The sequence below is a fragment of the Aotus nancymaae genome, unplaced genomic scaffold (assembly GCF_030222135.1).
Source record: "Aotus nancymaae isolate 86718 unplaced genomic scaffold, 86718_ANA_hifiasm-v0.15.2.pri h1tg000016l, whole genome shotgun sequence".
NCBI classification, from domain to species: domain Eukaryota; kingdom Metazoa; phylum Chordata; class Mammalia; order Primates; family Aotidae; genus Aotus; species Aotus nancymaae.
Genome location: NW_026988428.1, coordinates 51,834,125 through 51,853,780, shown reverse-complemented (window position 1 = coordinate 51,853,780; position 19,656 = coordinate 51,834,125). Strand labels below are relative to the sequence as shown.

The window sequence follows — 19,656 nt, the reverse complement described above, 5'->3', positions numbered from 1 at the left end:
TATAATATATAAAATTAAACTTGTAGGTCATTTAATTTCCAATAAATTATCAGTATATCCCAAAACTTTAGAGTAGAATTCTCATATTGATTTGATCATCAAGAAGCATTTTCAAATCTTAAAATTATGTTAAAAACCCAAGTGTGCATTAGCTCACTTCATTCATTAGCAGATTTACCCACATGCTATGACAATGATAATGAATAGAAACAGACATGGTACGTGAGCTTATGAAGCCTGCAGCAGTCTGATAAGGGAGATACATGTTAACTACACCAAAACAAAAAAACAAAAAAGCAAAAAAAAAGAAATTAAAACTAACAAGAATTTCAATATCAAAGTACTTAGTGCTATTCTGGAAGGAATTGGCCTAATCATGGAGATCAGGAACCTTTTTGGAAGTCAGTGATGCTTCTTTGAAAAAGTCATAATTGAGCTAAGATAAAGGAGAAGAGGAAGCATTAACTAGGAAAAAAGGATGGGAGAAGACGCATAGGCTATGCCAAGATCTTGTGTAGAGAAAGAATGTAGAGTTTGAGGAAACAAAGATCAATATAGTGTGTGACAGGGATCATGGTGCAACATGAGGCTGGAAAACAGCAACATTGGGATTTCTGTCGTTATCTCCAGAGCAGTGGGAAGCCATTGAAATATTTTAAGTATGGGAATTGTGGTGGATATATGTTTTGCAAGATCTGTTTGGCTGCCATAGGAGGCAACAGTAGACTGTGAATGCCCTTAAAAAGCCATTGCAGTAGTCCACGTAGGAGGTGTTGGTAGCTTGGATGAAGGAGGGTGGAAATAGATAGAAGTGGATGAAACTGCACAATTGTGTAAGGGGAGGAATGATAAGGCTTGATGCTGGGTTGGGTAATGGGGGATGAGAGACAGGGATGCTTGCTTAGTTTCTGGCTTGCCCATCAAGATTGATGGAGGTACCATGCACTGAGCAAGAGAACTCTGGACAAGGAGCCTCTTTGGAGGGGAGTTGTATTTTGATTCAATTTGATATTTAATAGGCTTTTACTATGTGCCAGGCACTGTTCTAGGATCTGGAGATTTGTTGGTAATCAAGACAAAATCCCTGCCTTCATAAGGCTTACATTTTCATTGGGAGGAATAGACAAATCATTTTTTAAGAAAATAATTTCACATAGTAGTAAGCACTGTTAATGAAATAAAACTACAGATGACCTCTAAGGGATGGGTAAGGCAGCTTTAGTTTGGGCCATTCAGGACAGGCATCTCTAAGGAGATTACATTTTAGCTGAGACCTGACTGATGAGGAAGGTGCCCGTGCAGAGATGTGGGGCAGATTGTTTTCCAGTTAGAAAGAACAGAGGCTGGGCTCAGTGGCTCACGCCTGTGATCTCAACACTTTGGAAGGCCAGGGCGGGGGGATCGCTTAAGGTCAGGAATTCGACAACAGCCTGGCCAACACGGTGAAATCCTACATCTACAAAATTACAAAAACTTGCTGAATGTGGTGGCACATGCCTGTAGTCCCAGCTACTTGGGAGGCTGAGGCACAGGAATTGCTTGAACCTGGGAGGCGGAGGGTGCCGTGAGCCCAGATTGTGCCACTGCACTCCAGCCTGGGTGGCAGAGCGAGACTTCATCTCAAAAAAAAAACCCAGCAAGCAAGTGCAAATGTTCTTGCCTAGGGCAGGAACCCAGAGATAGTTAAGAGAGTGAAAAGCGAGTGTGGCTGGAGCCTGGAGAGGAAAGAGGAGAGAGCAGGAAGTGAGATTGGAAAGGGAGGCTGAGTAAGAATCTTGGATGTTATTTATTTATTTTTAAATTTAATTTAATTTTATATTCACTTTTTTTTGGCGGGGAGGGGAGGACAGGGTCTCGCTCTGTTGTTCAGGCTGGAGCATAATGGTGCAATCTTGGCTCACTGCAACCTTTGCCTTTCAGGCTCAAACAATTCTCATGCCTCAGCCTCCCAAATAGCTGGGACTACAGGTGCCTGCTGCCACACCTGGCTAAATTTTTGTATTTTTAGTAGAGATGCGGTTTCCTTGTGTTGAGCAGGCTGGTGTTGAACTACTGACCTCAAGTTTTCCACCTGCCTCAGCCTCCCAAAGTGCTGGTGCTGGGAATTCAGGTTACAGCCACCACATCTGGTCCATTTTTTTGCTTTTTGAGACAAGGTCTTGCTCTATTGCCCAGGCTGGAATGCAGTGGTGAGATCATGACTCATTGTAGCCTCCTGGGCTTAGGCAATCCTCCCACTTTAGCACCTGACTAGCTGGGACCACAGATGTGTGCCACCATGCCTAGCTAATTAAAAAAAAAAATTTTTATAGAGATGGAGTCTCATTGTGTTGCCCATGCTGTTCTGAAACTCCTGCGCTTGAGCAGTCCTCCCTTCTTGGCCTCCCAAAGTGGTAGGCTTACAGGCCTGAGCCAGTGTGCCAGCCTGATTTTTTTTTTTTTTTTTTTGAGACGGAGTTTTGCTCTTGTTACCCAGGCTGGAGTGCAGGCTCACCGCAACCTCCGCCTCCTGGGTTCAAGCAATTCTCCTGCCTCAGCCTCCTGAGTAGCTGGGACTACAGGTGCGCGCCACCATGCTCGGCTAATTTTTTGTATTTTTAGTAGAGATGCGGTTTCACCATGTTGACCAGGATGGTCTCGATCTCTTGACCTTGTGATCCACCCGCCTCAGCCTACCAAAGTGCTGGGATTACAGGCGTGAGCCACCATGCCTGGCCCTGAATTTTATTTTAGATTCAGAGGATACATATGCAGTTACATTGATATATTATGTAATGCTGGGGTTTGGGCTACTATTGAACCCATCACCCAAATAGTGAACATTGTACCCAACAGGTAGTTTTTCAACCCTTGCACCCCTCCCTCTCTTCCCCCTTTTGTAGTTCCTAGTGTCTGTTTCCATCTTTATGTTGTGTGTACCTGTTGTTTAGCTCCCACTTATAAATGAGAATATGCAGTATTTGATTTTATGTTTCTGTGTTAATTCACTTAGGATAATGGCCTCCAGCTGCATCCATGTTGTTGCAGTGGACATAATTTTGTTCTTTTTTATGGCTGCGCAGTATTCTATGTACTACATTTTCTTTATCCAGTCCACTATTAATGGACACCTACGCTGATGCCATGAGTTTGCTAATGTGAATAGTGCTGGATTAAACCTATAAGTGAAGATCTTTTTTCATAGAATGATTTCCTTTGGGTAGATACCCAGTAGTGAGATTGCTGGGTTGAATGGTAGTTGTAATTTTAGTTGTTTGAGAAATTTCCATACTGTTTTACACAGGGGTTGCGTTTCTTTTTCTCTGCATCCTTGCCAACACCAACACATTATTTTTTTGACTTTTTGATCATAGCCATTCTGACTGGTGTGAGATGATATCTCATTATGGTTTTGATTTGCATCTCTCTGGTGATTAGCAATGTTGAACATTTTTTCATATTTGTTGGCTGCTTTGTCTTTTAAGAAGTGTCTGTTCATGTCCTTTGCCCAATTTTTAATGGAGTTGTTTTTTTTCTTGTTAAGTTCCTTATAGATTGTGGATATTAGTCCTTTGTCAGATATGTCGTTTGCAAATATTTTCTCCCATTCTGTAAGATGTCTGTTTACTCTGTTAATTGTTTCTTTTGCTGTGCAAATGCTATGTAGTTTAATTAAGTTCCAATTGTCAATTTGTTTTTGTTACATTTGTTTTTCAGTACTTAGCCATAAATTCCTTGCCTTGGCCAATGTCCAGAAGAGTTTTTTCTAGGTTTTCTTCTAGGATTTTTATACTTTGAGGTCTTACATTTAAGTCTTTAATCCATCTTGAGTTAATTTTTGTATATGGTGAGAGGTAGGGGTCTAATTTCATTCTTCTACATATGGCTAGCCAGTTTTCCCAGCACTGTTTATTAAATAAGGTGTCCTTTTTCCATTGTTCATTTTTTATTGTCTTTGTTAAAGATCAGATAGCTGTAGGTGTATGGGTTTTTTTCTGGTTTCTCTTTTCTGTTCCATTGGTCTATGTATGTTTGTTTGACAGTACCATGATGTTTTGGTTTCTGTAACCTTATAGTAGAGTTTGAAGTCGAGTAATGTGATACCTCCAGCTTTGTTCTTTTTTTTTTTGCTTAGGATTGCTTTGGGCCCTTTTTTTTCCTTCTGTATGAATTTTAGAACTGTTTTTTCTAGTTCTGTGAAAAATGACATTGGTAATTTGATAGTAATTGCATTGAATCTGTAAGTTACTTTGGACAGTATGGCAATTTTAACAATATTGATTCTTGTAATCCATGAGTGTGGAATGCTTTTTCATTTGTTTATGTCGTCTATAATTTATTTCAGCAGTATTTTGTAGTTCATGTGGAGGTCTTTCACCTCCTTGGTTAGCTGTGTTCCTAGGTACTTTATTTTGGGGGGAGCTATTGTAATGGGACTGTATCCTTGATTTGGTTCTTGCCCTGAATTATTGGTGTGTAGAAATGCTACTGATTTTTGAACATTAATTTTTGGATCCTGAAACTTCACTGAAGTCATTTAGCAGTTCTTTTGGAGGGATTGTTAGGGTTTTCTAGGTTTAGAATCATATCATGAGTGAACAGAGATAATTTGACTTCCTCTTTTTCTATTTAGATGCCTTTTGTTTCTTTTCCTTGCCTGATTGTTCTGGGTAGGACTTCCAGTACTATGTTGAATAGAGGTGGTGAGAGTGGGCATCCTTGTCTTGTTCTCAGGGTGGAATGCTTTGTGCTTTTGCCCATTCAGTATGATACTGGCTGTGGGTTTGTCATAGATGGCTCTTGCTGTTTTGAGAGGTATGTTCCTTCATTGCCTAGTTTGCTGAGGATTTTTATCATGAAGGGATATTGGACTTTATCAAAAATGCTTTTTTCGTATCTGTTGAGATGATCAATTTTTAATTCTGTTTATGTGCTAATACTATTCCCGAAAATTGAGCAGAAGGGATTTCTCCCTAACACAGTCTATGAAACTAGTATCATTCAGATACCAAAATCTGGCAAGGACACAACAAAAAAGAAAACTGTAGGCCAACATTCCTGATGAACATAGACACAAAAATCCTCAACAAAATATTATCAAACTGAATCCAGCAGCACATCAAAAAGATAATTAATCACAATGAAGTGGAGCTTATTCTCTTGGATATTATTCTAATGGCACTGGGATGCCTCTGGAATATGTGAAGCAACAAAGAAAATATGATATGATTCACAGGGTAAATCAAATCACTGTGGCTTCTCATTGGAGAACTGCTATACACAGGGCTAAGTAGAGCAGTGAGGCCTCTTGGCCTTTTGAGGTTTTAGGCCCAAAAACAGATCACAGAATCAGTTATGTTAAACCTGGGAACCCCGTGTGTTTTATTTTACAGGTTTCTTTCAGGTATTTTCAGCAATTGTAAAACCAATTTGACAGAGATCACAAATTTTGTTCATATATATAGAAAAAGGAATGAAAAAGAACAGTATCTCTTTGGAATTATTTGTATTGTACTAAGTGATACTCGTTTAAAAAGGAAAGCAAGTGGAAGGTTTGTGATTTTATCCTAGATATTAATTTGAAATATGTTTATTGGTTGAGACCAACAGCAGCCCTAGGCCACTTTGAAGCAATAAGCTTTACAATCATAGAAAATGATATTTAAGTTTAGAAACTAATGTTTTGAATGTTACATTGATAGAATCAAAGATAATAAGTGAAGGCAACAACTACAAGAAATAATCAGGAAAGTGTGGAACTGTATTTGATTTTACTGGCTTGCCTTCTTTTGTTTTTAATTTAATTTTTTTATATATATAAATAGAGATGGGTCTTGATATATTGTTGTCCAGGCTGGTCTTCAACTCCTGGCCTCAAGTGATCCTCCCTTCTCAGCCTCCCATGGTGCTAGGATTACAGGCATGAGCCACTGCATCTGAACTATTTTTATTTTATTTTTTTGAGACAGTCTGTCTCTGTTTCCTGGCTGGAGTGCAGTGATGCAATTATGACCCACTGCCATCTCTGGCAATCTCTGTCTCTCAGCTCAAGCAATTCTTGTGCCTTAGCCACCCAAGCATCTGGATTACAGGTGTGTGCCACCACACCCGACTAATTTTCGTATTTTTAGTAGAGATGGGTTTCACCATGTTGGCCAGGCTGATCTTAAACTCTTGGCCTGAAATGATCATCCTGCCTTGACCTCCCAAATTGTTAAGATTACAGGTGTGAGCCACCATGCCCAGCTGCCTTCTTTTAAAAAGTAAAATTGTTAATGACTTTTAGGATAGTGATACTTAGTCATTGTAGAAAACAGCAAATGCTGACCAAACTAAAAAAGAAAATAAATGTCTCACATGTATATATACTGTTTAGGGACATCTGCTGTTAAATTTTTGAGGTATTTAGGTATATATATGTGTTAGTATATTTGGTTATTTATTATACTGTAGAAAGGTTTAATAATCTATTTTTAGCACTATGTTGTGAACATATTTTCATATGAAATATTTATAATCTTATTTTTCTGGAAACATGCAAGCTGTAGTTATACCATAGTTTTTAAAAACCAGATGCTTATTGTTGAAATCTATTTGTTATTTAGATTCCTGTTATTATTTCTTAATCTGTTTTGAAGAACTACTGTAAAGAAATCCATCCTTTAGCTACATTTTTGTTTATATTATTTTGTATATGTAACTACTCCCCAAGTATTACTGTATAGTCAAAGAAGTCAAAGAACACAAAATTTTAAGGCTTCTGCTATGTTTTGCCAGCCCCACAGAAAGATTGTACTCCCAAAAGCAGTCTATGAGATTCCCAATTTTTCCATATCCTTGCCAGCTCTAGTGTCACTGTTTTTTAAAAAATTAATTTTTGAAATTTGGTAAGTGAAAAATTAGTATCTCACTGCTTTCATTTTTTTATAATTATTTGATCATTAGTAAGTTAGAATATGTCTGTGATTTGTATGTACAGTATATGAATTGCTCATTCATACTCTTTTTCTACTTTTTAATTAGGTTTATATTTTTCTTATTGCTTTTAAAGAAACATTTATGTAGCAATGATAATTCATTATCAATCATAAAAGTTGTATATTTTTCCAAATTCTGCATTTTTCTCTTAATTTTTAAAATGTCTACGTATTTTGTTTATACAGCCAAGTCTGTTTGTCTGTATCATATCTTTCCCACACTGAGGTTGCATAAATTCTCTCACATTATCTCCTGTTTTTTTTGCATTTAAATGTTTGGCTTATTTATTTATATATCCACATATAGGTATCTCTCTTTTTTTTTGTCATTTAGAAAGAAAATCGTGCAATATCCCTATTGACTTCTCCAGCTGCTGGTATAAAAACAGTTGATCCTCTGCCTTTGCGGGAAGATTCTGAAGACAGTATCCCCAAATTTGCTGAGGCAACTCTTCCAGCTTCTAAAATTCTGGAACACCCAACAAATATCCCTGGACAGTCGCCTTCTCCACTGCATGTTCCATCCTACTGGCATCCCTCTCGTCGAATTCAGGGCTCTCTTAGAGATCCAGAGTTTCAGCACAATGGTAATTATTTTCGTTTTAATTTTTTGTCTTTTAAAATACAGTGTTATACTGATAGGTACAAAGGCCAAGAATGCACTTTATACTAATAAATCAATTATTTCTTATTTTTGGTTAATGTATTAATGAGATTTCTTTAAATAGGAAAAATCCCTCTTTGGGACACCCAACTGTGCTGCACCTAAGTTCGCTTTTTGCTGTTATATATGTGTGAGATCTCTCTCAAGTTCTTATCTATACACATAGAGGGAACCCACTAGATAGATGCCAGTAGCATGTCTTCTCTGTATGTGACAACCAAAAACGTTTCTAGACACATTGCCAAATGTTGCCTGAGTGTAGAATTCACGGCCAGACATGATTTTCCTTTAGTTGTAGTAGGCATTGCTCAGTTCTTCTAGCTTCCACTGTTAATGTTAAGAAGTTGAATGCTACTTTTATTCTGTATCTTTTGTATGTGATGTTTTCCTTCTGGCAGCTTTTAGGATCTTCTCTTCTTATCTAATTTTCTGAAATGTTATGATGTGCCTCTGAGTGGGTATTTTTTTATTCATTTTGCTGGTACTCCATAAACCTTTCAATCTGGAAAATTCTCACTTCTGGACCATTTTCTTGAATTATTCAGTCAAAAATTCCCTCTCCTGGCCGCGCACAGTGGTTCACGCCTGTAATCCCAGCGCTTTGGGAGGCTGAGGCAGGTGGATCACTCTAAGCCAGGAGTTTGAGACCAGCCTGGGCCACAGGATGAAACCCTGTCTCTACTACAAAAAAATTAGCTTGGTGTGATGGCGCATGCCTTTAATTCCAGCTACTTGGGAGGCTGAGGCGTGAGAATTGCTTGAGCCTGGGAGGCAAAAAAATAAAATAAAAAATTTTCTCCTTTCTCTGTTTCCTGTTTCCAGGACTCCTATTAATTCAGATGTTGGACATGATTTTATGTTTTATCCTACCTCTCCTATTTTTCGTCTCTGTCTTTTAATTTGAAAAGTTACTGATTTTATCTTCTGTCTTTTCTGTTTTTAAAATTTTTAATTTCGATAGCTTTTGGGGTACAGGTGGTTTTTGTTACATGGATATATTCTGTAGTGGTGAATTCTGCATTTTAATGTACCTGTGGTCTATTTTGGAAAATGTTCCCATGTGAAATGATGAGAAGAATGTATATTCTGCAGTTGTTGGGTAGAATGTTTTGTAAACATCTGTTAAGTCTGTTTATTTTAGAGTATTGTTTAAGTCCCTTGTTTCTTTGTTGGCTTTCTGTCTCAACGATCTATCTGGTGCTGTCAGTGGCGTATTGAAGTCCCCCACTATTATCGTGTTGCTGTCTACCTCATTTCTTAGGTCTAGTAGTAAGTGTTTTATGAATCTGGGAACTCCAGTGTTAGGTGCATATAAATTTAGGACTGACTGTAGTATCTTCTTGTTGGATTGAGCTTTTTATTTTATATAATGACGTTTGTCTTTTTTTAAATTGTTGTTACTTTAAAGTCTGTTTTGCCTGATATAAGACTCCAGCTTGCTTTTGGTTTTCATTTGCATGGAATATCTTTTCCTATCCATTTGCAATGAGTTTATATGCATCTTTGTGTGTTAGATATTGGGTTTATGGTTTTTAATCCATTCTGCCATTCCATATCTTTTAAGTGGAGCATTTAGGCCATTTACGTTCAGTGTTAATATTGAGATGTGAGGTACTGTTCTATTCATTATGTTAGCTGTTACTTACTTTGTTTTCTCTGTTGTGTTATTGTTTTATAGGCCCTGTGAGTTTTAAGCTTTTAGGAGGTTCTGTTTTGTTGCATATCAGGCTTTTGTTTCAAAATTTAGAACTCTTAGCATTTCTTGTAGTGTTGGTCTGGTAGTGACAAATTCCCTCAGCATTTGTTTGTTTGAAAAAGACTTTATTTGTCCTTCATTTATGAAACTTAGTTTTGCTAAACTAACAAAATTCTTGGCTGACAGGTATTCTGTTTAAGGAAGCTAAAGATAGGACCCCAATCCCTTCTGCCTTGTAAGGTTTCTGCTGAGAAAGATATCTGTTGTTAGTCTGATAGTTTTTCTTTATAAGTTACCTGGTGCTTTTTTAAGTTACCTGATACTTTTTTTTTTTTCTGACAGAATTCTTTCCTTCATATTGACTTTAGATAACCTGATGACTATATGCCTATGATCTTTTTGCAATGAAGTTCCTAAGAGTTCATTGAGCTTCTTGTATTTGAATATTTAAATCTCTGGCAAGGCCAGGGAAGTTTTCCTCAATTATTCTCTCAAATAAGTTTTCCAAACTTTTAGCCTTTTCTTCTCCCTCAGTATCACCATTTAGTTTTAGGTTTGGTTGTTTACATAATCTCATATTTCTTGGAGACTTTATTCATTTCTTTTGATTTTTTTTTCATTATTTTTGTTTGGGTTAATTCAAAAACCTTGTCTTTGAGCTCTGAAATTCTTTTTCCTGCTTTATTTTCCCCTCATACCTGGCATGCAGCTATCTTCTACTTTTTCTAGTCTGTTTTTGAAACTTTGCACTGCATTTTGTATTTCTCTGTGTTTTTTATTTCCAGAAGTTCTGATTGGGTTTTTATTACGATATCTATCTCTCTGCAAAATTTTTCATTTATATCCTGAAATTAAAAAAAAATTTTTTTTAATGTTGGTTTTCACCTTTCTCTGGTTAATAATCGACCTTCTGAATTCATTGTCTGGTATTTCAAAGATTTCATCTTGGTTTGCATCCATTACTGGGGAGCAAGTGTGATCTTTTAGGGGTGTTATAGAACCGTGTTTTGTCATATTGCCAGAATTACTTTTCTGGTTCCTTCTTTTTTTGGGTATACTATTCTAATTGTTTTCGAATTTATTTTTGATTTGACTGGTTTTTGGTGTTTGTTTTTTTTTTTTCATTTTTTCCCTCTTAAGAATTTTGACTTCAGTGATTATAATTTGTTATAGTTTAATTTGGTTCTTGGTGCTTTTAGGGGTGAAGAGTCTTTCTAAGTTCTTTGGTTATAGAGAGACTTTGTAGGATGGCTTTCTCAGATGCTGGTTGTAGTAGCTGTGGTACTCAGTGTGTGGGCAAATTCACTGTCCTGTGGGGTTGGAATGGCAGAGGTCTCTTGAAGCTTATCTCATTCCCCTGTGGTGTGTACTTTTTTATTAATCTAATTTTTTTCCAGTATTTTGTTTACTGAGTTGATAGTTCAGGCTTCAGGCAGTACGGGAGGTATCCCTGGGTAGGAAATTACTGTAGCAAACAAAGGCAGGTGGGTGAATGCAATACACACTGGTGGGCAGAGGTGATGGCCTTGGTGAATGTGGGTGGGGAAGCTCTCAGTTAGATGCAATGGGGTCTTATCAGGGTGAAGGGTGGTAGCCACCTCAGCTCCCCTGCCAAGCCAGCAGGAAAGCTATCCACCTCCCAGCCTCACTTCTGTCTCAGTGGCCCAGCTACTCACATCAGACATGCACCTCTTTTTGTCTGTAGGAATATTGATGTTCCAAGTAGATAGGAATTGTGACTCTGCCTCTCATGCAAGCCTGTACCTGGGGAGTGCTCCTTCTGTGGGGAAGCAGTCGCCCTGAAGTGTTCCAGGAAGGTTGTCTATAGGCACACCCACACCGAGTCCTATGGGAGAAGTTCTAGCTGTGTCTGCAGTGGCGGATGAGGGGAAAGAAGACCCCTTCTCCAAGACCCTTCATGAGCACTAAGGCTGCCTGACTGTTGGATAATGGGGTAGACTCCCTGCTGAGCATAGCACTGCAATTGTGTCTCTGCTGAAAGAAATTTTTCCACCAGTGGAAAGATCTGGGACTCCTGAGATTCCTTGCTTATAGATAAGCTTAGAGTGCTGGCTTTCTTGCATGTTGGTTATAATAGTAATGAACTTGTCCCGTAGACAGATTCAGGACCACTGGTTTGCTAGAGTGTTTGCAGGCAGTGGTGATAGCTGAGGTCACACACTGGCTTTCTCTGTTCTGGGCACAGCATTATTCTACCTAGAGATGGTGTAATGGACTGTGTCAGTTGGCCTGTAATCAGGAGGTGCTGCTTGCAAAAGAGCACCAGCTGCAGTAGTAGTAGTTGTATTTGAGCTTGCCCTATGTTGCCCAGGGGAGATATTCTGGCTTTTCACACCATGAGAAGGGTTATAAAGCTCCCCAAAATTATGTCCTTGGTATTAAGCTACCAGGGTAGGTGGAAGGGCACAGCCAGGCGGGGGCTGGGTCAGGTGGGTCTGCTGTTTGACTTTCCACATGCTGTCTGTTAGTTTTTTAAAAAGATTTTTCTCTTTCTTTTTTAAACATTGCATATTCCTTTTATACAGCATCCCATTCTTATTTCATGAATGGTATGTTTCACCCCTTTGAAGAGGTAAATGATATATATATATAATGCCTCTGTTTTGAATATAGTACCCCTGCCCATAGTTGAACCTGGTATCCTCAGTCACAGTAGCTCTGGTAAACTTTTAGAGACAAAACTTGCATGCCTCTTTTGGGAAAGAGGGAATTGCCCAGCTGTGCAAATTTAAAGAAGGATCTGGCATATTAACTATTTTTGTAAAAAGACTTTTAGCTAGCTTCCTAGTTCAGTCTTGCCCTCACTCCAACTTTCAGTGGTACTCAGTACTCCCAAACCCACAGCCATGAGGGGAACAAGTTGGTTGTTTCTTGGTTGCACTCTTCTGCTGGCTTAAAAGTCAGCTTACTTGGGTATAATTACACACTCACTGCCCTTACATTTGCTTTCTACGTTCCAAAAAGTTTCTTGCTGTCTTATTTGCTCCCATTCCCTTTGTTCTCTGAGTTTGTTGTTCTTGTAAATGTGTATATTTATCTTATCTAATCAGAAGCCTACTACATTTCTTTAAAGTTAGATCAATATTATCATTGGAAGGAATTTTAGGGCGTCCATAGTTTGTTTACGTACTTGCTAAGTGCATTATAAATTATGAATGGCCCTTTTATGGTATTCTATTAAGATATAAAATTAATAATTTTTTAAATTTTTTAAACCTTTACTCACATGTAGGTTTGATAATTAATAAAATTTCTGACAGTCTGCTTTTGCTAACAATTTAGTATATAATTGAGACAAGCTGTTTGGTGGCATTTGAAGGATAATTTCTTCTGCTTTTTTTTTTTAAGTGGGAAAAGCAAGGATGAACAATTTGCAGTTACCTCAGCATGAAGCCTTTAATGATGAAGGTATTCAGTATTCACATATCATAAAAGTTTGAGTTCTAGTCAATGATAGTTTATAACAGTATAATGGCTTTACATTTGATTAGCACTTTATTATATAGTTTATGAAGTACTTCCACAGTTTTTTCATTAGATCCTTGAAACCCTGTGAGGGAGGTGAAATTACTCCCATTTACAAATAAATAAGCTGGGAGTAAAGTGGTTAAAAAAAAATTGTTTCTAGGGCAAACATCTAATAAGAGATTGTGCCTAACATCACAGCTGATTCTCTTTTTCCACCTTGTCTAGCTGAGGGCTCAGGAATTTGACCTAGCGTTATATCCATCTTTTAAAAAATGCCTCCGTGGCTCACGCCTGTAATCCCAGCACTTTGGGAGGCCGAGGCGGGTGGATCACAAGGTCAAGAGATCGAGACCATCCCGGTCAACATGGTGAAACCCCGTCTCTACTAAAAATACAAAAAATTAGCTGGGCATGGTGGCGCGTGCCTGTAATCCCAGCTACTCAGGAGGCTGAGGCAGGAGAATTGCCTGAACCCAGGAGGCGGAGGTTGCGGTGAGCCGAGATCGCGCCATTGCACTCCAGCCTGGGTAACAAGAGCGAAACTCTGTCTCAGAAAAAAAAAAAAAAAGCCTATATATTTTTGTCAATTTTCAGTGCTCAAAAAAAATATGATTAGAGAAAATTGACATTTTTCTTTTTTTTTTTTTTTTTTTAGTTTTTATTCTGATATTTGCTTATAAATAGTGGCAGGAGGAACTTGAATTCAATATGAATAATTGAATCACTATTTTAATTCATCCTAAGAAGTATACAATTACTGAATTTATAAATTTTGAATTGGAAGTAAATTTAAATTTCATACTCTATATCATACGTTAAAGACTTTCTCTCCCTTTAGCAGGTTTAGGACTTTTTGTTATAATTCATTGAGCTAGAAATCAAGTTGTATGTTTTGAAATGCAAATGTCTGGCAACTTTGAATCCAGTCCTGTTTTCTTTCTGATGGAGGAATTAATAGTTTATATAAATAACCTTATAATAGACTAGCTTACCTAGAATGAGGAATTTCAGTACTAATGAAGGTTAGCATATTAAAGTCAAACATTATTTCTACATTTAGTGAGATTAGTTTAGAAATGTAATGTAAATAGCATGTTAAGGTATAGCATTTTGTTTTGAAAAAATTTAGAAAACCTTTTTGCTCAGAATAGCTGTGCTTTTTAAAGTAGGATAAAACAGTATTATGATGAATTGTTTTCAAGTAATACTGAAATCATAGGCCATGCTCTCAGTTAATGACATTAGGGGATTTCAGGAAGGAAAAAAATTTAATGTTACATTTTAACATTAAAAGATTTGATTTCTATGTGTAATAAACCTGGAAGACTACTGTGAGCTATCATGAGAATGTTAGTATCTTATATTTCAATAGGTTACTTTTTTCTTGATGACTTGACATTGATACACAGTTTGATGCTTTTAATTTTCTGTTATATAAAACATAATATTTATTTAATAGATATTTTTTGCACTGAATATAATCTTGGGATCCTTTCATTGCAGATGAGGACAGATTATCTCAGATTTCTGCTCGCTCTGCAGCTTCTAGTCTCCGGGCATTTCAAACTCTGGCTCGAGCTAAGAAAAGGAAGGAGAATTTCTGGGGTAAAACATAAACCTAGTTGAGTTGCCTTTAAGGAACCACTGGCATAATTTTTCTTTATTGCTTATTGTGTTAAAACTTTTTGAGTGTTTGAATTTTTTCCTAACGTTTCCTACTTTGAAATATTTAATTTCCAATAGAACAGTTTACTTGGAGATTTTTAACATAGGCTTATAAAAATTTAACTTTTAAAGAATTCCTTTTACATCTGTCCCAGAGTACAAAGACATAGATTATTGAGTTTTTCACATGTTGTAACTTTTGTAATAGGTGTCATGGATAGAATTTCACCTATCCAATATTTCTAAAAAGATAAACACAGTGAAGTAAGAGTTAAGATCCCAGTGTGAAGTATATTTTCACCTATGGTTGGAGATATATATATATATGTATATATATCTTTATAATTGATGATGTCATAAAATGAATTTGCTGTTTCTTTAACCTTTGCTGTAGTGTTTCTTTTTATTTTAGTTCCTTCTATACGCGTTTGCAGTGTTAATTGTACTTTGAAAATACCAACTGTATATATTTTTCTTATTTATGTAACAAAGTTTGCTGAAAGATGTGTATATTTTTGATCTTTGAGTGTATTCTATTTGTATAAGGACTTTGGCTTACATTCGAATAATGTCAAGATTTTGAAAAATTACTTGTATAATGGAGAATTAAAATTTTGTAGACATTTTGAAATAAAAATTGATCAAGTGTGTTTGGCTTTTCCAGAAAGTTATTACATGGAACAAATAATTCTTTTAGAAGAATTTTACTTGTAACAGGTTAATGAAAAGTTATACTTGTTTTGCAGCTATCAGAATGAAATGGAGCCAAGTCTGTGATATTTTTGCACAAATGTAGGACAAATAATTTCCAAGGCAGACTCATTTACAGAAATTTAAAACTTTTTTTACTGTATTTCTTCACTCACAGGACATGTTCTGTTGTCTTACTGTTTATCATGCAAATCATGATAACTATAAGTTTATAAAAAATATGGGTGTTACAACTATTTTGTATAAAATATTTACAGTAACACATAGAAAGTCCTAAAGCTAAATACACAGAATATTCATGCTTGTTGGTTGGAAAACAAGTGAACAATCTGTTCTAAACTGATAATTTGGTCAAAAGTACCTTTGCAAATCATTGGTTGACAGTAAGTTTGTTAAAGATCTTACATTATCATGAGGTGGTAAAGAAGTGTAGGCATACAAATACTTGCTTATCTTCCACTGACCTTTAAACTAGTTTGTTCATTAAAAGTTGCTAAGGCATTAAATATGAAAGTAAAAGTTTGAAATTGGAGTATAACTGGACTTTAGAACACAAATTGCCTTCTATACATATCTGCACTGAGGCATATTCATTGCAAAATAGATTTGAACTTTTCTCTCTAGACACATAGATATATCATTATCCTCTTCCTCAAAGGTTGGTTAGGACAGAGTTTTCAATGGGTTGACCACTGATGTATGGTAAAGAAAGGAATTACAGCTAGCTTGCAGGGAATTTTGCATAACTCACGGTCTATTTTATCTAAGCTATAGACGTAAAATCTACATACACCCATTGGAGTGAATCACACCACATAACTTGATCTATCAGGTGTTAGATGGATTAGGATATGGTTCTTATGGGGACAAGTTCATGACCCCAGTCTCTATTCAACAACAGCTCTGCATTTATTATTGACTGCTTCTCTTAAAAACCTTACTCAGTGGCCCCGGGGGAGAGAATAGTGTTGAGGGTCCAGGACTGTTTTATTGCTCATACTAAGGGCAACTCAGATGACATGCATTTGAGTTGGTGAGTAAGTAGTCTTAGTACATGATAACTGCCCCTTAAGATTTGCTAGTATTCAGGAGCTGGGATTGCAAATTCAATTTTTTATTAATTTTATTAAAGCCTACTTTTCTGTACAATAAACTGCAATTGTTAAAGAAAAATTACAGCTCAATGAGTTTGAAGAGATGTACATATCTGTGAAACTAACACCACAATCATGATACATTGTGTTCCATCACCCTAAAAGTTTCTTCATGTTCTTTCGCGTCAGTCTGTCCTTCCACCCTGGTCCCCAAGGCAACCAATAATCTGCTTTCTGTCAGTATAAATTAGTTTACAGGAATTTTATATAAATGGAGCCATCCTTTACGCCTGGCTTTTACTCAGCATGATACTTTCAAGAGTCATCCATGTTTTGGTGCACATGTTCCCTTTTAATTTATTCACTTGCTGGTGGACTTTGGGGTTGTTTTCAGTTTGGGATTATTATGAAAAAAACTGGTATCAGTATTTGTGTGCAAGTCTTTGTGTAGATATAGGCTTTCATTTCTCTGCAGAATATCCAGGTAATTCCATTTTTATTCACCTTGAATATAACTTCTGCTTTGAATATTCAGTATATACCCAAATAAATATTATAAACTGGTAGCTTGGTCTTTTTGTCTAAATTAATATCTCACAAGCCACATGGAGAGCCAACCGCAGAATTGCAAGGAGAGGTTTTTCTAAAATGCATACACCTACCTGCTCTTTCCCCTGCCCCCTTCCCCATCTTCACCCCAGCTGTTGAGGTTCTCAATGTATCTGTGTTTGACAGCCCTTAAAAAAATACACCAAAACACATACATGGGAGATTTTGCATATTAGTTTCTGGTCTCATCTCTGGATCCCTGTGGAATTCTGAACTCCAAGTTAACCCTTGAAAGATGGTTTTGAGGATTAAGGATAAATAACATGATAAATATGCTTGGTATGTAGGAGGAAATGTTACCATGAGATTTAAGCATAAATATCCTCATTTTACAGATGGGAAGACAGATAAAATAACTGGCCCAAGATCTCAAAGCTGGTGAATTAAATCTAGGTCTCCTTACTCGAAATCCACCCACGTTAACTCTTTTGAAGTGTGTATGCTAAAATTGCAAGTCCCACTGTGATTCAGTTCTCTCTCTTGTTGATTCATTTGGGAGTTATTTTTCCACTTTGCCTTCTTGGAAGATAAATGTCTACCTTTTCTAGTCGGAAAATAGAGTATGTGAGCATTGAATTATTGTACAAATGGATTCAACCAGAATGAAAGCAAATTAATACTCAAAACGTGCTTGTCCTTATGCAGAACAATGTTGAGATTGGCTACTTAGGGAGCTCGAGGATGGATTATATATTTTTGTTATAATTGTGCGTGCACATATCAGACATCCACAAAATATCCTGACTTCTAGAAGTTTACCAAAGGAACAAATAATGTAAAATGGTAGATGATCCTAGAATTATTTCTATTTGGTTTTGGAATATGTTTTTGGTACTTTTACATCTGATGGTGGTAGTCATGTTATTGTGCTCAAAGCCCAGTCTGTCAAACCACCATCACTCAGTTTCCCAAGGTGGGATTCTGCTGACAGACTACTCCAGGCCAAACAACAGTCTGTGTCATTGGACTAGCTCAAGTTGTGCACCAATGGGTCTGGTCACATAGGGTCTCTGAGAAGCCAACTTGCCCCATGAGCTTAACTCATGGACTAAAAGGCTACTGATCTCTTCAGCTCCATGCTGATGAACTTTCTTGCTAACGTTGACCCCGCAATCTAACCATACCCAGCCCTTTGCTCTCAGGCTTAGAGCCAAGCTTCTTTAAATCCTGTGCCATGTTTCATTCCCACCCTGATGCTCTCACACAGGAGGCAGCTCCCCATGCTGCTACCCCTGCCATGTGGCAGGTAAGAGCAAAGGAGCAGTCATCTTAAAGATGGCATCCATTTCTCTTCTACGAAGTGCTCTACCCACTAGTCTCCATCCGTGGTTTCATTCTGCCCTAGATCCATATAAAGCTTATGTGGAAATTGAGAAATGAGGACTTGGGGGACAGTGAGCCACCTTTGAAAATCAGAGCACGAGACCAACAGGTAGGGTAATGTTTGGGGAATTTACACCAATTCAAACCACATAATGGACAATTCAGATAATGCTGGGAAATTGTTCAGTTTCTCTCCTATTCAGTCTACACGCCAGTAATATGTTGGAGCTGACTCATGGGCCAATCATTAGATATTCAAGAATGTTGTGAGCAAGTTGTTAAAGTTATCAGTAGTTTGAAATTGGCCATAGTAGGAGTATTTACACCACTGAAATCAGCAGATGCCATAAATCAGGGCTTCTCCCATTTACTGGGAGGCGGTTTACAAGCCCATCACTGTAGCTACTACCTCAGTCTCTCTTACTCTTTCCATATCACTTGCCTGACAGAGAAAATAATCTACTTCAGAAAGCCAGCTCAAGATAAGCTGCTATAATATTTATTACACCACTTAACGCATTCCTTGGCTTATAAAAATGGTTTGGGTTAGTTTCTTTTCTTGGCTGAAGTCCACCTAGAAAATAAAAACAAACCACAAATACGAATAGACTTACAGAGGGAGACTACGCAGAGATGGCCTAGAAATCTATATGTACAATTTTCCAGATGACTCTGATACTCAGGTAATTTGGGAACAACTGGCTTTGGGGTTATGGTAGCCTGTGTTCTAATCATAACTCCACCTTGAGCAAGCCAATTGAACTTCTTTGAGCTTGTATTCCTCATCTTGCAGATGAAGATAACTCGCCAATTTAGTTTTAAGATTCAATGGCATAAGGTCTGTAAAGTTTTTGTATATACTTTTTAAATGTTATTCACTTCAAAATGTTTAGTTTTATTATGTTGGCAAATTTTCATTGGAACAAGAAAAAAAAGCCTTGTTTTAGAGAGGCTAAGGTTAAATCCAACAAATAGGTGACAGGTACCCTGAAATCGTGGCTTTTCATCACAGACCTATCAGTTGTGACCTACATTCAGCTTACCCAGAGGCAGTTTCACGTAGGGGTGCTGAAATGATTTGTCTATTTCCGTTATGTGGTAAAGTGAAAAAGACTGACTACAGTGTTGTGACTCAGCGACTCTAGAAGGTGGAACTAATTACCTGATATATGCAAACTATATTAGCGTAACCATGAATTGGAGATGTTATCAGGTTTGAGTCAGGAAATGCAGCGATAAAGTACCCACGATAATTACTGATGAAAGGAAAGATAGTCAAGGTTGGTCCCTGAATGAATGTGTGCCCAATATCAAAGATTTCCTATGTTGGCTGCAAGTTTTTGTTTTAATAAGATAATTTAAGTAAAACTCAGTTTTGTAATTGTAAGAAGAAAATATAAACCAACCTAAATGCCACACATTATGGGAAGATGTAGGCGCTTTACACTC

The 19,656-nt window shown here is 37.1% G+C and overlaps 1 protein-coding gene across 7 annotated transcripts in view; it reads left to right on the top strand.

Annotated features, from left to right (window-relative positions):
• MDM1 (Mdm1 nuclear protein) overlaps positions 1-15,120 on the top strand; it is a 39,011-nt gene extending 23,891 nt beyond the window's left edge. For all 7 annotated transcript variants that reach the window (XM_012444947.3, XM_012444946.2, XM_012444945.2 and 4 more), the window contains 3 exons: positions 7,291-7,543; positions 12,686-12,745; positions 14,309-15,120. In XM_012444947.3, the coding sequence (XP_012300370.2) occupies positions 7,291-7,543; positions 12,686-12,745; positions 14,309-14,421 (426 nt within the window). In that variant the 3' untranslated portion in view covers positions 14,422-15,120. The remainder of the gene's footprint in view (positions 1-7,290; positions 7,544-12,685; positions 12,746-14,308) is intronic.
• The last annotated feature ends 4,536 nt before the right edge of the window (positions 15,121-19,656 follow it).